At 48.8% G+C, this 22,720-nt stretch overlaps 1 protein-coding gene across 2 annotated transcripts in view; it reads right to left on the bottom strand.

Moving 5' to 3' along the window:
- GABBR2 (gamma-aminobutyric acid type B receptor subunit 2) overlaps positions 1-22,720 on the bottom strand; it is a 336,632-nt gene that overhangs the window by 208,923 nt on the left and 104,989 nt on the right. For both annotated transcript variants that reach the window (XM_045780604.2, XM_087869533.1), the window contains exon 2: positions 20,529-20,666. In XM_045780604.2, the coding sequence (XP_045636560.2) occupies positions 20,529-20,666 (138 nt within the window). The remainder of the gene's footprint in view (positions 1-20,528; positions 20,667-22,720) is intronic.

Here is a 22,720-nt window from a genome sequence, read left to right as displayed (position 1 = left end):
GCAAGTCACTTTAACATTAAGCTGAGGCCACTACAAGGCCACTTTAGGGAGTTGGGGAAACCAGGCTTAATTAACCCTGTCTCTATGACTGCGAGAACAGGGACATCATTTCTTCTAGGTGTCTGTTTTTCTCGCCTCTGAATATGATGGACGAAAGATTTCAAAGGTTCCTTGCAACCACACAATTCTGCTTTTCTCTTCAACAGTGGAAGAAAATGATGAAGAAGTCTGTTAGCTTTGTGTGGGTATGTGTTTCATTTGCTCTGATTTATTCAGATAATTGCCTTTGTGTCTCACTTCTCTTTGCAGATGTAAGCCCAGATGAAAAATGTAAATACACCTCCCAACTTCAGGATCTTTATTAAATTCCAAGCCACTGATGAATTCTTGCCTAAATGCAATTCATTCTTTCCCTGGTTTGGGGCCTCTGAGTTTAACTTTTCTGCGGAGCGACAGCATTTTTCAGGTGGAAAGTACGACCAGGAGTGGCCGTCGTTGCTAAATACTAGGTGAGAGACTCGGGCCAGAAGCGGGGGTGGGGGGCAGAATATGATGGAGCCTTGCTCTTTTCTCTGCTTGGTTTAATCTTTTTCCAACGGTTTGCTGACTGTTTCTGTAATTAAATGAGGGAAGTATTTTCATCTCGTTTCCCTTTCAGCCGAGATGAATGGAACGCAACTTTCTCAGGAAGCTTCTGACAAAACCCTGTTTGTGGCCAGTGCCAGGATGTATACAAAGGCACTGGGCTGGGGGCATTGGGAACTCAGGCCTGCTTCAGGTCTGCGCCAGGTCACTGCTGCACCCCAGCCTTGGCGAAAATCTGTTTGGACACAGAGGGCCTCTCCATAGATCCCCGTGAGATTAATGTGCTGTGGAGCGGCTGCAAAGCATTTCCTGAGTTAACGAGGGCAAAAGAATGCCTGGCGTTGGGTGAGTTCTTGAAGCCCCATTCCCACAAAAGGCCTGCTAGGGCATCATGCAGAGACTTGCTCTAAGGTTGGAAGCCTTTTTAGTCAGAGATCCTGGGCTAGAACCACTTGGGGAGCAATCATTTCTCCTTCCTGTTGATGAGCTTTCATTTTTAATCACTCAGAGGTGCACAGCAGCTCGGCTCTCACCACCCACCTTTGTGCCATATTCTTCTGGGGAGCTGGAAACACTTTGTGAGGGAGGCAGAGGAAGCATCATTGTCTTTGTTCCTTGTGGAGTCACTGAGGCTCAGGGAGGTAGAGTGACCTGCCTGAGGCCATGCAGCTAGGAAGGGGCAAAGCTGGGATTTGAGCTCAGATAATCTGACCCCTTAAAGTTATTGTATGATGAGCACCTGCCATGGGGCAAACGCTGCATGAAGGGCAGCGTTCACTTTAATGATCAAAACAACACTATGAGGTAGATGCTGTTATGATCTGCACTTTTCAATGAGGAGACTGAGGCTCAGAGAGGTTAAGTCACTTGCACTTGGTCACACAGCAAGCAATAGGCAGAGCAGGGAGACTGCACGAGCCTTTGCTCATTCCATAGACTGCTATACTTCCTCTCTGTACTTATCAACTTCTAAAACACATTTACTTCCTTAGTCTAACTTTGATCGTCACAAAAACCCACCATGCTGGTAGAGTAGACATTATGGCTCTCCTTCTATAAATAAGAAAACTGAAACTCTGAGAGGTTAAGTGACTTGCTCAAAGCCACGCGTTAGCAAGTAGCAATGCTAGGGCTTGACCTTGGGACTTTTGTTTCTGGCATGCAGCTCTCTCTCCAATATGCAAAGCTGCTCTTAGGGAGGTATCCTGTAGAAGACAAGAAAGCAACTAGGGCAATCTAAAAGAAAGGAGAAGAAAAAAATAAAATCTGCTTAAAAGAAACAACAATAATACTGAATCACTGGCTTATTATGTTTTTGATTACCTCGGGTGGTCCAATTCAATTATATGAAACAAAACTCATATATGTGTGTATGTATGTATATATATTTATATATACATACATACACACACACATATTTATTTACGAGAAAATTCTTCATATTTTTCTTTTTAAACTTTTATCATGGTATATAAGCTACGTCTAACTGTATAAGTATATGAAATATGTATGTTCAGTTTAAGGAGTAATAACGAAACCAATATCCAACTGCCCATCACCCAGTTTAAGAAATAGCTTTTATTTATTTGTAAATATTAAATTGTAAAGTCATTTACTTTTTTGCTCTTTTAGATACAATCTTTCGTGATTTTTACTTCCTCCTCCCCTGTCCCAGCACACTTCTCTCATTATTTTACATAAAGAAGTTTGGAAAACAAACATTACTTCCTCGAATCCTTTCTTTCCTATTTAAGTCAGAAATGGAGTAAAACAGAGAACCACCAAAACCAAGTTAGCGCTGAGAAAGCAGTATGGTGCATAAAGCAGGATTCAGGGCCTCCCTTACAGGAGACGGGCTGGGATTGAATGCCAGCTCCACTGCTCACTATGCAGCTCAGGAACGCTCCTCTGCTCTTTGGGATCTGCCTCCTTCTCTGTAATCCAGGGTCACACACCCCACCCCATGCCCATCTCAGGATCTGGGGAGAGTGATCGCTAATGTCACAACTTCTAGATTCAGAAATTATGGGGATTAGATGGTGTTTCTTACCCTTACAAAGGGCTCTTAACTCACAAAGCTTTTCCCTTCAGTAATATCTGAACCCCAAGGAAGGCAGAGTGGAGAGGAGTATACCCATTTCACAGATGAGATGTTTCAGTGAATAAATGGGTTGCTCGCTGCGACGTGGCTGCCACCAGGCAGAGACATAATTCTAAATCAATCAGGCCTTCTAAATCCTAATCGAGTGAATTTAAAATGGCTTGTTAATTTGAAAAAATAATAATGATTATATTGCTTGTCTAATTGTGTACAATTAGAATGTATGTCTTTAATTTTCTCTTAAACTTCTGGTAAAATGTTCCAGTTTCCCCTCACAGCTGTACAGGTGACAAATGTAGGAAATTAGCAAATTACATTAGAATCCTCTTTGGCTTCCTCAGCTCCTTTGCACTTTGCTTTCAGCTGATGTCTTTATGGGTAAGAAGTGCTCTCGTGTGATTGCAGCTGTGAAGCCAACTGCCTTTTAATTACCACACTGAAAAATCATGTCTCCTCATGTCAGTTTAGCACCTCTAATTAGTGGATAGGCTGAAATCACATCTATAGGGGGAGAAAGGTGTGCTGGGGCCCACCTCGATGCTTGCAGTGAAAGAGGATGTAGCATTTCTATTTGTTGGATCTTCCCATTTCTTCACAGCCAGCTCCTATTCACCTGTCCAGGTCTGCTTATGGCCACCTCCTCCAGGGAGACTTCCCTGCTATCCCTCAGTTCTCCCAGCAGCTGTCACAGAAAAAGCATTCAAATATTTGTTGATAAATGAATGTATGAATGAATGCAAAGGGAGCAAACCTAGTGTGTGTGGTCCCAGAGAGAAAACCAGGATCGATATATGACTGTCTCACGGAGCCTGATGTGGATCGATAAACAGAAGAAATATTTAATAGTGAGATATTCAAGAAGGAGTCAAAATCTTGCAAAGTACTGAGTTCTCCATCACTGGAGGTACTCAAGGAGATGCTCAAGAATCATCTATCTATCAGGGTTATAGAGGGGATTCCCAAACCCACAGGGGGTTTGCACAAGTCGTGTCTGTTGATGGCAAACCCAATGATTTTAGTTGAGCCCCAGATTAACATTTTATAACTTCATAGGTATGTTTTCTCTTTTTACTTTTACACCATCTTCTTAGAAAATGATACTGATTTTCCGTTCATGGTATTTAAATAAAAGGATGAGTATATTTGAAGGAAAATACTAAATCAGTTAACAATACAAGTGGTAGACCCAACAGTCTTTGAGGTCTGGGAAACACTGGATTGAGGGTTCATTAAGGAGTCCTACAAGAATATACTAAGTACTCAGAAATAAATATCTCCTACTCAAATCTCCATTACTTTCCATTAAATTAAGTCATAATATGAATTTAAACCGTACAGAATGAGCTAGACTCTTATCTGGGCACTGGAGAACAAGCACTATCAGAAGTGCCACAAAGGGGGTAGATGGGTCTCTCAAATGAAAGAAATTAATTACATTCAAAAAAGAGAAATAACTGTACAAGTAGAAATGGCATAAGAGGGTTGCCATGTTAGCAGTCCTGGGGACATACTTGTGCTAAAAGATTGTATTCTATATTTACCTGAAATTTAAATTTAACCGGGCACCTGGATTCTATGTGGTAATCCTAAGTCACCATCCACGCCAGAGATGGTAAACAGACTCGAGCCTATGTGACGTCACGAGCAGGTTCACAGTGGCGGCCAGAGACGTGGGTTAAGTCAGTGAAGAGCGTGAGGTGATCAGTTAGTCACGCCTGCAATTAGCAAGGGACGGGGAAGTAAGGGCACCAACGTCATTCATTTATCTGCCCTCCTGAACTTGTCCAACTCCTGTTTTTACACATGGGGGGACCAGAGAAGACAAGGGACGTGCCCAGGCTCACAGCTTGAGTCCACAGCTGGGCTGGGCTAAACTCATTTGCTGCTCCATGCTGTCTGCTCAGAATCAAATCAGAATGCCACCAACGCCATGATTATGTAATTTCAGACTCTCCTCAGCAAACATGACCACCCACATCACTGGCCAGAACGCACACAGCCAGTCAAAGCCTCCACCTGATCCAATTTATCATCATGACTACATCTGAATGCCCTAGAATAACACAAAAGATGTGAAACCAAACCCATTTACACTAAGAGAGTTCTGTGGCAGGCGATGTCATTATGACAGAAAGCACTCAGGGGTCTGGACCCTTGTGCTCTTTATGTAATATCTCGGGGGCTCGCAGGAGGACAATTTCACATTTGACTCTTGGTAGAACCTGCAAACAAGTATGTTTTATTCTAAAGCAGATACTTCACGTACTGTTTACTGCATTGGATGGAACTGAGCTGAATTGGGGGTTTCTTCTCCACCTTTCTCTCGACCCTCTTCTCTTTCTGGGCCTGGGGTCCCTTGCTGTTAAAATAAAGAGACAGCACTGGTGGCTTTTCATTTCAGCTCTACCCTTTCATGACTTTGCAATTCTGTGTTTGATTTACAGACCAAGGAGGAAGTCGTTCTTTCAGTGAGGGAATGAAAACTGCCGCACTTAGAGACTTCGTCAGAGGGCCCTGAAACCAGCCTCTTTGAAGATAGTTACTCAGTCTAATTGTCTTATGTTTCCATTTGGATATCAGCCTTTTACTTTCTGCTCTTCTTAATCAAGTTCATTCATTAGTTTTCTCACTCATTCAGCAAATATTTATTTTCTAGAAAAATTACAGATGCATTCCCTTGACCCACAAATCCCACTTCTAGGAATTCATCCCCAATTCACACGGGCACGAATCTGACAATGTGGCCCAGGTTATTCCAAACAGACTGGAGACAACCCAAATGTCCACTGATAGAGGACTGGCTGTCCCAACTCTAGTCCATCCACATCAAGAAGTGCTATGTAGCTGTAAAAAAAAAAATAAATAAATAAGGAATATCCTTACAGACTGATAAAATAGACAGCTCTGGGAAAATTAAGGGGAAAAAAGCAAGGTGCAGGATAGCATATGCAGTACGCTCCCTTTTGAGTAAGAAAGAGGAAGAGAACTAAAAACATATATTTATGTATATTTGGAATGAGAAACACAGGAAGGATAAATGAAAAATGGCTATCAAGAGGAGTGGCATAGGACAGAACAGAGGGAAGTTGTACGGGGTCCAGAAATTCTCTACTTGCTGCATACTTTTTGACTGTGGAATCATCTAAAAGTTGTATTGGTTTTAAAAATAAAATTAATCAACAAAAAGAAAGAAATCCACCCTTAAGAACTGAAAACAAAGGCATTTACAAGTATATCACAGAAAAATCTGTAAAGAGACTTCTGGATACATCTTCATCGTCCAACTAGGAGCGATCTAGTCTCCCCCCCCCCACCCCATCCACACACACACTCACAGCTTTTTATTGTGAAACTATTCAAACCTACAAAAAGGTTGAAAGAACGGTACAGTCAACACCATATACCCTTCACCATTCAGTATTTTGCACATCTGCTTTCCTCTATAAATGCATATACACACGTACACACACACACACACGTCTTTGTTTTTGATGCATTCGAAATTATAAACACTTTAACACTTCACTCTCATCAGTCCAGAATGCACCCCCTAAGAACATTCCCCTAGAGCATAATTACAGTGTCATTATCACAGTTACGAGAATGAAGAGCAATTCGGTACAGTCCAATGGTCAGTCCACACTGATTTCTTCAATTTCCCCAAAATGTCCTTTCCATTGTTAAAAATTAGGATCTAATCAGCATTCGTGCCTCCCATTTGGCTCTTATATTTTTATAACCTCTTTTCATCTAAGAACAGTCCCTGGCCTTTCTGTTATTGTTCTTGTTGTTTTCCACAACATTAACTTTCCTGAAGAATCCAGGCCAGGTGGCTTGTAAAATATCCTATATGGGTGTGATTATCTCCTTGTAGTCATATTCAAGTTTAAATGTTTTTGTTTAAAACATTAAGAAGGATATTTTCTAGTTCAGTCCACTGAAAAGAAACCTAGAAGCAGTGAACCCCAGAAGCAACGAGCAGAGCTAGCCCCCAGATCTTGGTTCCTAAATAGGATTCCCCAGCAGAAAGAATCAGGAATGCTTGGAGAAATGGCTGGTTCCAAACCTAAGGCAGGTAAAATATTCAGTGCCCAGACAAATGGAGGAAAAGGCAAGAGGGGAGGGAAGGAGGCAGGAGGGGAAGAAAGCATCAAAAAGGGGAGTGCTCTTCTGCAGAGGAGAATGCCACCTTCAATGCAGAAGGGAGGGAGTCGGATCAGAAAATGGCCCTTTTGCAGCCCCGGTGTAACAGTGGCTCGGCCAGGACCATCAACTGAGGCTCAAACCATCTGGTAAAAGATTGTGGGGGACCAAGACATCAGCCTCGAAGTCTCACCCCACAGATTACTTAATAATTACTGAGGGGAGGAGGTATCTTTACAAAAAATCTAGCAGATGCCACCTTAGTCAAGGGATCGAATTTAGCATCATCAAGAATGGTTCAAAGGTGGGCCTCCTGACTCAAAGCAGCGGGAACAACATGGTATAAAAAAGGTAGCATTCTGGCCAAAACTGTTTAACCAGAATCTACCTGTGAAGAAACAATCAGACAAATCCAGATTTGGGATTTGGGAACATTTTCTAAAACAACTGGCTTGGGCCATTTAGAAAGGTCAATGTCCCAAAAGCCAAAAGCCAAAAGCCAAAAAAAAAAAAAAAAAGTAGGAAATTAAAAGTAGTAGATTCAAGGAGACTAAGCACGTGGCAGGACTTACATTGCACGCTACCTGATTGGTTCCCCCCCCCAAGTAAATGGCAATAAGGACATTCTGGGGACAATTGGGGAAATCTGAATATGGGCCACATTTTAGGTAAGATTATTGTATCACTGTTCATTTTTTAGGCGTGATCATTATATTATAATGATCTAGGAGGATATAGTTGTTCTTAGGAGATTCATGTGGACATATTTAGTGGTGAAGTGTCATTATGTCTGCAAACTATTGTCAAGGGCTTCAACAACAAATGAGTGTGGGGGGGGGGGGGCAGGGGAAAGAGAGGGAGAGGAAGACCAATACGGCAAAGCGTAGATAACCAGAGTCCCTACACAAAGAGTATAGGATGTTCACTGCACTTTCTTTTAATTTTTGCAGGCCTGAACATTTTCCAAAAAATTGGAAGAAAATTTGGAGGAAAAGTAGAAATATTAAGTAGAGCAGCAAAAACACTGTGTTAAAAAATAATGTCTGTGACTGACTGGAATACAGCCCATTTAATATATTTTTTAAAGGTCCATGAATTCATAATGCTACTTGCATGAAAAGGAAAGACTGAGAGAGAGAGAACTCCTGAACCAAACAAAAACAAAGATTCCTGGAGGTTATCCTAGATTCCAGGCCATATGCTGGGCTCTGGGGTTCCAACTGCCAACAAGCGAGACACGGTCCCACTACCCCTCCACCCCCCAAGCTGCCCCTGATGGAGAGGACTGACAATTACCAAGCAAGCTCTACACTGAACAGAAAATTGAACCTTCGATGACAAGGCAGGGAGACAGGTGTTACAGATGTGTCCACTGGAGGCCGTGATCTGGCTGGAAAGGCTTCCCAAGGTTGTGGTGATCAATCTGGGAATTGAAGAAAGATCCCCTTTGCTAGTGGGGGCGGTTGGGGTGGGCTAGAGCTGCTTGGCTGTGCTGAGGGTCCACGTCCCCATGACTCTAGCAACAGGCCTAGAGTTTCAGAAGACACCCAGGATGAGAAGGGGTGCCATTCCCAGTACATGCAAAGCCAGCATGCCGTCTCAGAAGTAACCAGGGCAGTGCTAAGTGGCAGCTCGTGTGGGAACCTGGGGGAAATCCGAGAACACTATGCTTGTGTCGGCATCTGGGCATAACGTCTCAATAATCACCTAGCCCAGGATTGTCTGTCTCAGGTTGAGCGCTTCCCACTTTATAAGGCTCAATCTCTGCATCATGGAAACAATAAATTATTTAATTTCTTGGTAAACAGAGCCAAAGCAAAAGTCTTCTGTATAATTCAACACTAAAGTAGGCCAGGCTCTATTAAAAAAAAAAAAAAAAAAAAAAAAGCAACCCATTCATTATGAAACCACCCAGAGTAGAACTCTAAGTACTATATGCTTGAAATACTTAGCATAGTTATTGATTTTCACAAACAACCAGTCATCTAGTTTTTGAGTTCAAAGGCACCATTTATTTTTTATACACAAGTTACTGGACCAGGAATAGGTTTAAAAGTGGCGCGCACGCACGCGCGCGCGCGCGTGTGTGTGTGTGTGATGAAGGATTTACAGGGAGAACACAGGTCTGCACTAAGAATTCAAGCCAGCCTGGGTGGTCATTTGCTGCCAGGCAGGGGGTTCCTCACTGAGGTAGGCTAGGGAGGGATCCCAGGGACACAGAGGGAGCCTCCGTGGCCTCCAGAGATCCCACTCCCACATCCTGAGGTCTGTTCACAGCAGGAACCAGGGCAAGTCTCCTTAATCTTTGCATCTTATTTTCCTCATTTCTAATTTTTTTTAAAGATTTTATTTATTTACTTGAGGGAGAGAGAAAACACGAGCAGGAGGGAGGGGCAGAGGGAGAGGGAGAAGGAGACTCCTGGCTGAGCTTGGAGCCCAACATGGGGCTCAATCCGACCCCAAGATCCTAGGCCCAACCCAGGAGCCCCTAGAGGAGGGAATCACACGCAAGGCACAAGAAGAAAGATGAGAGGTTTTAGGCAGGTGCTGGTGGCTTTGAGCTACAGGGTTTCAGGAATAATGACACAATCATCAGCTGGCCCAACCCTCTCCCTTTATAGTAGGAGGCCCAGAGGGGGCAAGGGATGTGCAGAGGCCACACAGCTAGTCCCAGAGAGCTGAGCCCAGATCCCAGGGTCCCACTCTTCCTGGAAGGTAGACCAGAAGGCCACCTTGGTCCTTGAGGGGGTGGGAGAAGGAATGTAAGGCATGGTACCAGGAACCCTGAATGTCTTGTTGCACCCCATAACCAGCCCAGGGTCTGCTATGCCATCGCCACATCACAGATGAGGAGCTAAGATTGGGAGAGGCTGAGTGACCTGCCCAGGGTCACCAACTAGTAAGTGCCAGAGCCTGGATGTGAGCTCCAGCCCATGTGACTCCACACCCAAGAGATTGTCCTTATTACAAGTTGACCAAGCACATTAGCCCCTCTGGGCTTCAGGTAGTCGGTGCCATGCCATGACACAAACCCCGTGCTTTTGTCCTGGAGCACCTGCCCAGCAGCCACCAAGCCCCCCAGGGCCCACCTCACGCAAGTGTCAGCACAGTCCTAGGAGGCAAGTGGAACAGTTACGGACAAGGGTGCTCAGGCTCTGGCGACAGGAAGTGGTTTGTGTAAGGCCACCCAGCTGGGAGATGGCAGGGCCAGGATGGGAAGCCAGGTCCCCTCACGCTGACCCAGTGCTCTTTCCACTGCTCCTTACTGGGAGCCACAGGTCCCCTCCATGTGCTCCTGGCCACTATGGGGTCAAGGGCCTTGCTGGCTGAAAGGACTCTCAGGTTGGTGTGTCAGACCGAGGCTCAAGCAGGACACACTTTGTCCGCACCACAGTTTGGCAAGAGTCCTTGAGGTCTGTGATGCTGACTGCAGGCATGACCAAAGGTGTCGAAACACTGACTGCACCTGCTTTCGCCCCAACATTCTGTAAGTAGATTCAGGGGCTCAGTTGTAGGTATTTCCCTTATGTCCCCTCCGGAGTCTCAATACCTACTCTCAAACCCTTCTGCCTCAGCTGACATGCCTGCCTTCAAAGACCCTAGGCACCTTAAATCAGCAAGAATCATCTAGGATCTTGTCAAAATTCAGATTCAAGGTCAGTAGGTCTGGGGTGGGACCTGGGAGTCTGCCCCTCTGACACACTCCCAGGTACTGCTGGTGGTGGACCATATGGCTTTAGAGCATCTCTAGGCCAGTATTTCCCCACATCCCCAGATGATAAGAAGTATCCAGGGCGCTTGTTAAAAATCAGCTTCTCAGGTGTCTTCCCTAGGACGTGATCGGTGGACCTGGGAATCTGATTCTTAATTAGCAAGCCTGTGCCCTGCCCCCACTACCCCCCTCCCCCCAGGAGTCCTACTGTCAGGTACAAGTGGACAACGGTGCGGAATCCAACCCCCTTGTTTGGTGCCCTAATCCCCTCTTAGCATGCCCACTAGGCACAGCCCAGTCTCCACCAGAGGACGGCTCCTCCCCCTCCGGCAGGGCCTCTCACCCCGTGTGTCAGAGTCACTGGAAACACTAATGACGTGCCCAAGGCTCAGGCTCCTAGAAGTCAGACAGAGCCTGGCCAGGCTAACCAACTCAGTACCATGTGCCTGAGACTCTCCCGCTCCACGTTTCCTGTCCACAACATGTCCACCCTCACCCTCTGAGGTTGCTATCATACGGTTGTACACGTCTGTCCTCCGGGAGGGAGTCACTTGCCCGGTTCCCTCTCCCCGTCTTCCCAGCCTCCACCTGTAATTCCCGACGCAACTCCGTGTAATCTGCGGTTGTGCTGCTTACTAGCAGCACCAGCGGTACCGTAAGTAGTGTGAGTGATTTATTCATTTAGAGTGAATTATTTACACCCTGCATATTTCCAGAAAGGGGCTGAGGCAGAGAAAGACGCATCAGCAATGTGGCCATTGGGCTTACAGGCTGAGAACCGATATTACTTTAGATACATGGTCTTGAATTAAAAATGGGGGTCAGAACCTTGAATTCAATCTTTTACCAGATGGACAGGAAGGATATGGGTTGGGTCGTTGGCAGGAATAGATTGGGAACCGCCGTGCGCTCGCTCGATAGCACCGTGCCTTTCTTTGCCTTGCTCTGTGAAAACTCAACCCAAAAGAGCACCTGTGCCTCTTCCAGCTACCTTGGGCTTATTTTGCCTCTCCTGCAGGTTCTCTGTTTTAATTTCACTCTTCTGAATCACTTTCATGGTCTGTGATAGGTCATTTCATCCACACGACTTTGAATCTGGAGGCAAATGGAGACATAAATCTTCAAGGAATTCCCTGGCCGGGCCTGGCTGGCGCCTCAGATGGCAAAAGCACCAGTAATGGTAATATTAACCTTAGTCTGTCGAGGGCTTACAGTCTGCAGGGTGTTTCCATCCTGCTCCATGACCCTGTCCTGTCCAATGCTCTCAATAGCCCCAGAAGAAGGGCAGACTTCGCCCACTTTGCAGATGAGTTCAGTGATGCTCCAGGAGGTTGCTGATTTGCCCAAGCCAGTTCTGGCAAGGAGAGACACAGGAGGAACGACTACCCAGAGCACCTGGGTTCGAGACCTCTGTTCCAGCTGCTGCCTCTCCATCATGTCCATGGGGCCTGGGGTGGCAGGGTGGGGTAGTGGGAGGAGCACGGCTCTGCGAGAGCCTGGAAGAGTATACAGAAGGCATCGCGCTTCTTGAGCGGGGGAATGAATAATATCTGGGAGCATGAGTCAGTGAGGGAATAATGAATGAGAACAGACTCCCTCTTTCCCTCCAGAGGATCAGTGGGTCCTGCCTGGATCCCTGTAGAGGGATCGTATTTCCTCCTATCCGTCTGTACCCACATCAAAAGCTACCAACCTTTCCTGACCACATGCATGACATTCAGCTCGCTCTCAGGACTGGACTTCCCTGCACCAGGCACCCAGTGACACCGTCAGGAAGACCCACCCATAGTCTCTGCTTGGCCCACGGTGCGTGCCCTTAATATCCCTTCTCCCTCTCTCGCACCACCTTTTTTTCTTCCTTAGGAATCCAGAAGGTGGAAGCATCTCATAGATTATTAATGCACTAAATGGCCCCTCTAGAGACCAGGGCCAAGAAATGGCTCCTGCCCAGCCTGGATTCTTGGCCTCTACTGTCTTTCTTAGAGAGCAGGGGCAGGAGGAGTTTCCAGCTGTGCTCAATCACACCACACCTCCTGAATGTTCTCCATCAGGTCCACGGTCTGGCCACCCAGCCACCGCTGGATGTGGCCGCCCCATGCATGGGCTGGGTGGGGGCGGGATTCCAGCTGGGTGGGTTTTGATTCCCGGGGGCTGGGAAGTGGGTGCTGTGTGCAGCTGTCTTGCTAAAGAACCCTGATCCTGCCCAGGATGCCTTGGTTTCAGGGTCTTTGGTGCCAGAGTAAAGCACCTTGCTTGTCGATGCAAGATGGGGTGATTTTTAAACTCTGAGAGCTGTAATTGGAGATCTGCTTCTGGTGGAGAAGTCCCCATCACTGCAACGGCCCTACTGTTCTGTAGTCTGTATAAGCGCTTTCACTTAAAACGGAAAGCCTTCCGTGATTCTCACAACGGCATGAAACACAAAAGGCTGGCCCCATTTTACGTAAGTGAAAAGCAAGGCTGAGAGAGAGAAAATTAGACTGTAGTTTGGTGGGTGTTTTAGAGCACTGGAGGGTGAGCCATGGGACCCAGTTTTGCTGTTACTGTGAGAACTTGGGCAAGGTCCTCTCCACACTGGGCCCCTGTTTCCCAGTCTGTATAATGCGGACACTGGATTCGATGCTTGCCAAGACCCTACCAGCTCTGGCCTTCTATGAATCTATCTCCAATTCCACAACCCACAGCTAAGTAAAAAACAAAACAAAACAAAACCTACAAAAAACTAACCCTTTGACTTCTCAGGCAATCTACAGCTTTAATACGATAATCACTTGAGACAATCAAGTCTGATGACAAAATTCCTGTTCCTATGATGCAAATGGCATGGACGACAGTTTAGAGCTATGCCAGAATTAAGTAAATAGCAAAGGGCTTGATTGGGGGGGGGGCAGTCACTGATTTGGTTTTTTAAATGTCAAAACCAAGCCTGATTTGGATTTTGCAGAAATCGAGTCCTAAGTGTTCTTGGCCGTAGTTGCCAACACTTCAACAAACACAGAATCAACATTGCCCTGTCTGCATGACCTCCTTCCCTCCACTCCCTGGCAGAAGCGTCTCCCCGGATTCAGCCCCATCACACAGGCTGAAATGTTTCTGCCCGGAGAAGTCCTGGAGGGAGCACCGCAGGGCAGGATGGGCTGCCGAGGGGAGGCTGGGATCATGCCAGGAGAAATGCATCTACAATCTAATATCTGCTGTGCTGCCTTTTAAAGGACAGGCTCTGCGGGATACGGTTCTTGACGAAATAGTGTTTGCGTTTTCCTGCGAGCAGCCCTTTATCCCTTCAGGAATCTGACTTTATTTTCATCAGCGGGACTATTTCTGTCTGCCAGCTAAGGCAGCTATCACCTAGCTCCCAAGAAGGAAGGAGTTTTGTGCTGGCCTCTGAGGATGTCAAAACCCCACACTGCATCTCTTGGACCTTCCCTGGGTTCTGCCGGCATCTCGGTTTTAGCTGTCCTGTCTCCATCCATGCTTCCCCCCTGCCCCCGCCCCCGCCCCCAGCTCCAAATTCTACTGCCTTTATCCTGGGCCCCATGCTCACAGAAGGACAGCCTGGGTTGGGGGGAGGTCAGCAGAACTGCTCAAGAAAAGTGCAAGGTAGGGTCAAAAGCAAAATCCCTCCAGAACACTGAGAACAGGATTCTGACGGGGTCTGAAAAAAAAGTCAAAGGACAACATGGAGTCCAGAGACAGGAGATGTGGGCTGAGGCCAAGCTGGAGGCCATTTAGGGTCTCCCTCCGCTTTCCTTTACCAAGGGACTACAGGTGGAGAACCACTCTGGGTCCCTTCAGACCCGGCAGGCTCTGATGATTGGCCCTCCTCCTTCCAGACGAGACTGAGGCCTAGAAGGCAGGCGTCCTGGCCTCTGTCAGCAAGTGCTCCCCTGGTACCGCTCAGCATGGGAGCCAGGCCGGCGCCAAGCCCAGGGCGCAAGGCAGAATGAGAGTCAACCCTGGCCTCAGGCAGCTCCAGGCCAGGCCGGACCCAGGCACAGGGCAGCACATGCCATGGCAGGGGGGTGTGGGTGCGATGGCAGTGTAAGGAATGGGGGATTTCACAGGAAAAGGGGCAGCAAACTGTACCAGAGGGAATGAGCACAGTCCTTCCTGCCAGGTGGAGAGACCCTGACCTGGGGCCAGGGGCACGAGGGAGCAGGAGACAGGCGGGGAGCAGGGTGGGGTGACCGAGCACCCTCTGACCACACCTGGGACTGTGGGCTTCGTCCTGGCGGCCCTGCTGTCTCCTCACGCCTTCTTCCCAACAGGAGCAGCATACACTGAAGTTCTGGAGACAAGGAGCACTCCTTAGAGTCTCTGGTGTCCCAGGACTTAGAGTCCCAGTGTCTGGGAGGTGAACGTGCCTCAGAGATCACCCAGTCTCGCAAGACTCCAAGAATTAATTGCATCTAAGTCGCCTGAGCTGGGGGCACTGAAATGGCAGCTGGGATGATGAGTGGGTCTACAGCCCTTGAGGCATTTGCTGAACCCCTTAGCCTGGACCTGCTGAGTGGAGCCTGGGAATTTGCATTAGCACAAGCCCATTCCCAGCCCCCGTTAGTGACTCTTACCATATAGTTTGAGAGTCTGCAACCTGGTCTATGCTTACTCTCTGTATCAGATCTCCTAGGCAACAGGACTGGATGACACTGGAACATTCGGGCAACTTCAGGCAACAGGGAACCCCCTACTCCACAGCCAGGCAGCCTGCCCAATGCTGATGCCTCCAGTGATAAGGGCTTGCTTGCAGGGAGTGGAAGCTCTGCTCCCCACTAACTTCAGCCATTGTTCCTGCACCTCCACAATATGTCACCGAGAACCAGCAACATCTCTCACAGAGCCATGCAGCTCTGGAGGCGAAGGCTCCCGCGTGTCCTCCAGTCTGAACATGCTGTCTCCTACGGCCAGACCCCGCCCCTTCCCAGCCGCCTCCCAGCCTGTGCCTTGATAGGTTCCTGCCAGGGAGGCCCAGCTCTGAGCTCCCCCAGGGCAGCGTCTGACCCGGTCAGAGAGGGACGGAGCCTGCACATCACAGCCTAGACTCTAAGAAGGTCCTCGCATCTAGCTGGAGGAGCTGACCTCCCAGTGGCCGAGTGACTCACATCATGACTTAAACAATATTAGCCTCTCAACGCAGCAACCAGGAATCAAGAAGCCCGGCAAAAGGCAAAAGTTAAATTTAACTGATTTTGGCACCAGGCTGAATTTTCACCCCTCCGTCGCGTGAATCCCTATTTTTGTAGCACCAGGAAACAGAAACAACTGATTACACATTCCAGGCTGTCTCTGTCCAGCAAGCATTGTTCCCCCAAAGGGCAGCCAGAGCTCCTTTTCAATTACACAAATTACATGCATTTTCCCATTTGCGAAACTCTGTTTGGGAGCCCAGTTTTGAATAAGTTAAGGGATTCATTGAATCCCTTGAGTGAATGTAGGCCCACTCCTCCAGCCCTGCACCATCTCTAGAAGCCAGCTAAGCCTCTCAGAGGTGGGGAGGGGGCCGGGAGCCCCCCAGAGTCTGCCTTCCCGGAACGTGGAGGGAGGCAGAAGCTGCAAGGCTACTTCCTATCAAGATCCTGCTCTTTGCTGCTCCACTCCCTCGGCTGGCTCCACAGGCTGGGAGAAGTCTACTCTGCTGGGGTCAGCCTGGGATTCCGCCTCCGAGGTCCCCCGAGCTCTCCAGACTGCCAGGCACCAACCAGGTCCCTACCCCTGGGTGCCCCTGTCCGTGTGCAGCTGGAGCCCTTGACCTTATGCAGCCTGACAGCAGATGTCTAGGGCAGTGGTGGGCCATGCCTGTCTGCAGCAATGCAGAGTGATCCTGTTGAGGTGGGGATCGAGCACCTGCACTTCCTCCCGCGTCCTCCGCCTCCCCACAGTCACATCCGCACTGGGAGGGGATCATGGCCGTGGGGATTTCAGGTTCCACAGCCTGTGCCCTGCACTTCGCTCAGTTCAGTGCTCACTGAGGACCTACTGGGTGCCAGGCCCTGTGCTAGGCACTGCGAACTGGGGGATGAAGAAAATGGAGGCCCCTTGCCCCTCAAGAAGCTTATACTCTAGCAGGGAACACCTGGATATAGAATAAACTATTACTCACAAAATGTAATTTCTTTAATGACCTAATCTGTGTGCAACAGAAGTGACACAGAACCATGTTTCCCGATCTTCTTTTCGCCATTACTCTCCCGAGAAGCCCCTGTAGACAGGTATTCCTAACCCTGCATCGCTCATGAAATTTTAATGCCACAGATACTATACATCTACTTATGTACTGCATGTATCTCTGTGCTTTGTACATAAAGAGAGCAGGATGTTTTGCCCCCTCCCCACAAGAACCAATTTACACCGGCTTGTGGGAGATGGCCTTCATAGAGCAGGCTTTACTGAGGAAGGAGCAATTAATTTACTTCCAGGGCTAGGGATGGGAGGCACAGAAGGAAAGGGATCAGGGAAGGCATCACAGAGGAAGAGGTACTTATCTGGGGTGTTGAAGGATGAGGTGGAGTTCCTCTGAACAGAGAAGGGACTCAGCATGAAGCCTCCTTTGCTGGGCAGCTGATCCTGCCTTCTTCCCAGAATCCCTCCTTCCTATGGTAGTCAGCCTTCAAGATGGGCCCCAGTGATTTTCACCTCCCACTACTGCTTGTATAGTCCTCTCCCACACTAAATAAGCGCTAATTTGTATGACCAAGAGAATAAGGCATAAACGACAGTATGCAACTTCTGAAGCAAGGTCCTAAAAGACTTTTCCATCTCTGCCTTGGTCTCTAGATGAAACACCTTGGGGGAAGCCAACTATCATGCCATGAGGACACTCTAGCAGCTTTATGAAGAGCCTACAGGAGAGACACCGACTTGACCCCCAAGTGAGGGAGCTGCTGGGGGGGGGGTGCTGATCCTCCAGCCCCAATCAAGCCCTCAGATGATGCTAGAGCCCAGTCTCCAAATCTTCCAGCTAGACCCCAAACATCAAGGAGAAGACATAAGCCATTCTCTGGGTCTGAATTTCTGACCCAAGGAAATAATGCAATAATGATTGTTGTTTTCAGCCACTAAATCTGGGCATGATTCATTATGCAGTGGTAACTACCACAGTCCTGACTTCATCACCCTGTCTCCTGTCTTGTCAGCTTCTCCAAGCTGGAGGCCTTCCTTGCTTGTGCTGAGGCCAGGTCACTCTGGCTGGCAAGCCAGGCGTTCCAAGGTTGTACTTGCTCCTCAGCTCCTCAGAGAATTCTGAGGGACAAACCATTCCAAGCGAGGCTATGAAAAGGTCCAGGAGCTCCCTGGATTCCTCTCTGGGTAGGCACTCTCCAGGGAGCTTGGCCTGCCATGTCTGAGCAAAATGTCCATCTACATACAGGTCTTTCCATCCTCTATCCCTGCCTTCCTCCCTCCATCCCTCTGATCATTCAACAGACATATAATAAGGTCTGTGGAGTGTTAAGCACCAGCAAAAACAGGAGGAACTCAGGCCCTGTTCTGTCCTTACGGAGCTTATAGCCCAGCTAAACATGCCCCCACATGTGCAAAGCCCGAAGAGAGGGACAGGCAGAGGGCACGACGGCTGGGCCATGTACATACTCTGCTGGAAGCAGATGCATGGAAGTGAGAAAAAGCAGATGCATGGAAGTGAGAAAAAGCATTCTCTACCTTAGAGAGTACAGTAAGGAAAGTCTTCTTGGAAGAGGCAGCATTTAAGCTGGGACATGGGGAGACACACTGAGCATGGGGAGAATGGGGCATTTCGGGGGAGTGGGAACGGTGTGGCAGGAAAGAGACCCAGGATGCTGAGGAGTTGAGGGACTCAACTCGGGGAGCAGAGGAGGCAGGGCAGGGGTAACGATACAAGGAACAGTTCGCGCTTAGGTTGTGCCAGGCCTGGTCTGAATCCCAATTCCATCCCCGAATCCATACAGCTGTCCTATGAAATCAGTCCTCTCACTCCCCTGATCCACAGGCGAGGGGCTGAGGCTCAGCGTGGCAGTGTCTGGCCCTGCTGCATAGGGGTGGAGTGTGGCTCTCAGTGCTCAGGAAAGGAAGCTCAAACACAGAGACAGTGACCTGACCAAGGTCTCACGGCTGTTTGCAGGCACCGCAGGGCTGGAAGCCAGGTGAGTGGTGTTGGGTCCCAGGCTCGTGTCTGGGTTTGCACCATAGCACACCAAGCTGCTCCTCTGGCCTCAGCTCCTGTTATATCTCACCCATATTCAGCGTGGCCTGCTCAGGCCACAGCGAATGACTCACTACTCCCCAGGCCCATGCACTCCCCCACCGCCTGCTTCTGAGCGCCCCGTGTCCTCTGCCAGCAATGCTCTCTCCACGGCTCCAGCTGTCTAGCATCCTCTCCTCCTTCCCAGCCAGTTCCACATCGCTCCTCTGGGAAGCCTTCCTTGCCCCTGGGCTGCGTTGGTGGCCCTCCCTGGGACCTCACCCCTTCCTCCTCCTACCTCAGCCACAGGTAGCTCTGGCCTCCCTCCGGGCTGTGAGGTCGGGGCTCTACCTGCAGCACCTCATGCGAGCAGGGCCAGACTCACTGAGCTCCTCAGTCAACAGGAGTGCGGGGAAAGCAGATTCTGCTGTGGTCAGGCTCCACTGGCCTCCTCATTCTCACCCCAGCTCCCCACTGACCACGTTCCCACCCCACTGCCTTGTTCTCAGCTCCCTGAAGGAGCCAAGTTCTTTCCCAGCACAGGTCATCTGCATCGACTACTCCATCCACCCCACCAGCTCCTTCTCACGTTTCATCTCCGGGTCTCAGCTCAAATGTTACCTCTGCCAAGGGGCACTTCCTGATGGCCTTGGGGCAGTCACCACCTGTCCCATCACCTTGCTTACTTCCATCCTGGCTGTTTCCTACCACAGTCTCAGCTCAAGACTCCCTGAGTTTAAATCCTTGCTTGGTCACCTAAGTGCTGAGGGTCCTTGAGCAAGTCACTAGGCCTCTGCGTGCCCAGGTTTTCTGATTTATAAAATGAGGATGATAATAGTGCCTACAGCACAGAGCGGGTATAAGGACTGAATCAATGCAAATAAGTGCTCAAACAGTGTCTGGTATGTTCTAAGTCTGGCACGCATATGACACAAGTGTTAGCTCTTAGTATGATGACTTGTTTACTTGCTCCCTGCCTGCCTCCCTCTTAGCATGTAGGCTCCGAAAGGGTAGGCACCCTGTCTGTCCTGTGGCTCCCCAGAGTCCTCCAAAATCCCAGGCACAGGATGAGCTGCCCATTCTATCTGTTGGATGGATGGATGGATGGATGGCTGATGGCTGGCTGATGGCTGGCTGATGGCTGGATGGCTGAAGCAAAGACATGAACAGCCCTGCGTGGCTCACCCCTCCTCTGTCTACGCCCTTCTCTCTCCCTCACAGCTAGCACTAGTGAGTTGAGCCTACATCAGAGCGTGCACTCCCTGGCTGGATGGTGTATGACATTAGCCAGTGTAAAGAATCCTGGCCAGGAATCCCGGCAAAGGCTTGTGTGTGGGAAAAGGCAGTCTTGGTGGACAAGACCATGTCAGTGGAGGGGGGGACTTGGTAACGAGTAGGTAAAGGCCCATCTGATCAGGGAACAGTGAGAGCAGGGCTCAGAGGCCTGAACGTGCAAGATGCCTTTGGGGAAGGGTGGGTGGTTGGGAGGGGCTGAGGCATGGAGGGAGTGGTAGGGACAGGAGAGGACACTGGGCAGGCAGACTGGCTGGACACTGGTGACAGAGTCAGGCTAGGACATCACTGAAAGATTCCAAACATGCAGCGGAAGTGTTGGGGCTACCCCATAGAGACCCACCATGTGGGACGTGCCAGCACAGGCCTGGGGGTCAGGCCAGGAGGTGGGGTGGTGGGGGCTGGGCAATCAATCATCCAGGGAAGAGTCAGGGAGGTCTGAACCGGGCAACTTAGGAGTCATGTTGCACAAGGAACCATTCCTGCAAAATACTGATGGCCAAAGACAGTCCCCCAACCAAGGGTGACGTGGACCTTACCTGCACCAGATTCCAGCCTTGGAGGGACTCCGCGATGATGGATGTAACGGATGGACAGACTCCTCCAAACACCATCAAGTGGTTCGGCCCATATTTTATTGCATCGTAGAAGGCTTTCAACCCTTTTGCATTATCACACTGGAGAGCAACAGACAGAAAGAGAAGCCCGAATTAGAAACAGCTTTCCCCAGGGACAGGGGCCCAATGGTGGATTCACACAAACAAATTTCCTCATGGGAAACCTGCTGGGTTTCAGCTCCCCCCTTGGGAGGCCTCTCTCTAAGCCAGCCCCGAGCCCATGCTACAAGCTCAGCGAGTGTGATGTTGGTACCCCCATCCTGGCTCTCTTCCCGCTGAGCACCCTCCCAATCCAGGACCTCTGGCTCTCTGGCTATCTCCTTACAGAGCACACTGAGGAAAGGGCCCCCCAATGCTTCAACTCTGGGGTCTCCCCCTTCCTGGAGTCATTTACATGTTAAAAGAGGACAAATCCACACCCATTAGAATGGCTATTATCAAAAAAGCACAAAATGGTAAGTGTTGGCAAGGATGTGGAGAAATTGGAATGCTGGTGCATTGCTGGTGGGAATGTACAATGTGCAATGGCAGGAGGAAACAGTACTGCCAGGCCTAAAAAGTTAACCAGGATTACTGTACGAGCCGGCATTCCATTGCTGGGTAGATAGCCCCAAGACCTGGGAGCAGGGACTCCAAGAGGTATCTGCACACCCATGTTCAGAGCAGCACTGTTCACAATAGCCAAAAGGGAAAAACAACCCAAATATTCATCAAGAGATGAAGGGATAAACAAAATGCACATATACCCACAACGGAGTATTTTTCAGCCTTAAAAAGGAAGGAAATTCTGACACGCACAACAACACGGATGAATCTTGATGACATTAAGCTAAGTGAAATAAGCCAGATGCAAAAGGACAGCTATTGTAGGATTCCACTTAGATGAGGTCTCTAGAGGAGTCAAATTCATAAAGACAAAGCAGAATGGTGGCTGGTGGCTGCCAGGGGCCGGGGAAGAAGGGAACGGGGAGTCAGTGTTTAATGGGGACAGAGTGTCAGTTTGGGAGGATGGAAACATTCTGGAGATGGACAGTGGTGATGGTCGCACAGCCTATGGGAATGTACCTAATGCCAGTCCACTGTGCACTTAACAAATGGTTAAAATGGTAAATTTTATGTTATGCATATTTTATCACAATAAAAAAAGAAGGAAGAAGAGGAGGAGAAAGAAGGGGAGGAAGAAAAGGGAGAGGAGGAGAATCTAGAGGGAAGAACCATACACGTTGGACCCAGCCCCCTGCCCAGGAGCTCACATCCTAGAGAGGAAAACAGCCCTAAAACAGATTCCGGCAATCCAGTATGGAAACGAACAAGAACAAATGTCCTCAAATGTTGGGAGTCCGTTCGGACTCACTCCTACCACCACCTCCGTCATTCAAGCCGTGTTGTCATCTCCTCCCTGCACAGAGGGACTGGTGCCTAGCTGGGCTTCTCCCTTCCCCGGGCACCCAGGTGAGCCTGCTCACCACCCAGCCGTCATCGGAGGTTCTTTGTAAAACATAAACCAGTCCTTCTGACTGTCCTGCTTCCCGTGCGCTTAAAGCCCAACCTCTTAGAATGTAATTCTCAAAAGGTTAAAAACATAATTCTCATGAAAATTGATAGTGGGTACGTGTCAACCTTTTATTTAACTCATTAATAAGGGGATCTGCAGGATGACAAAGTGGATTCAAAAGGAAATCTGAGAGACTGGGATCTTTATAGTGAATGGAAAAATAAGAAATAAGGTAAGATTACCAAATTAGATACAAAACTGGTTAATGTCCCATAGGGCAATAAAAATAACCTGTGGGGACAGGAAAGAAAATCACTGCAGACTGGCACATCTTGTCAGTTGTAGAGAATTGTAAGGTGTCTGGGGCTTAAACTCCCCCAGTCAGATGACTCAGGCAGGGCAGCTAGAAAAGGCTCTAAGTGTTAGGCTAACTGGTTACATAATAACTATTTTGTATTATTTACAAGTTTGGTACCAGGGTCTGAACCCTCCCTGTCATAATGGATACAAGAAGCCACAAGGTCCAACGCTGCCTCCCACTCTAACCTGATTTCCCTCTACTCTCTCCCTTGCTCACCAAGTACAGCTCGCCCAGCCTCCTTTCTGCTCCTTGAAATGG

The sequence above is a fragment of the Ursus americanus genome, chromosome 18 (genome assembly GCF_024610735.1).
Source record: "Ursus americanus isolate L20-20 chromosome 18, mUrsAme1.1.p, whole genome shotgun sequence".
NCBI classification, from domain to species: domain Eukaryota; kingdom Metazoa; phylum Chordata; class Mammalia; order Carnivora; family Ursidae; genus Ursus; species Ursus americanus.
Note: the sequence above shows the minus strand (reverse complement) of the source record. Positions and strands in the feature narration are given on the sequence as shown.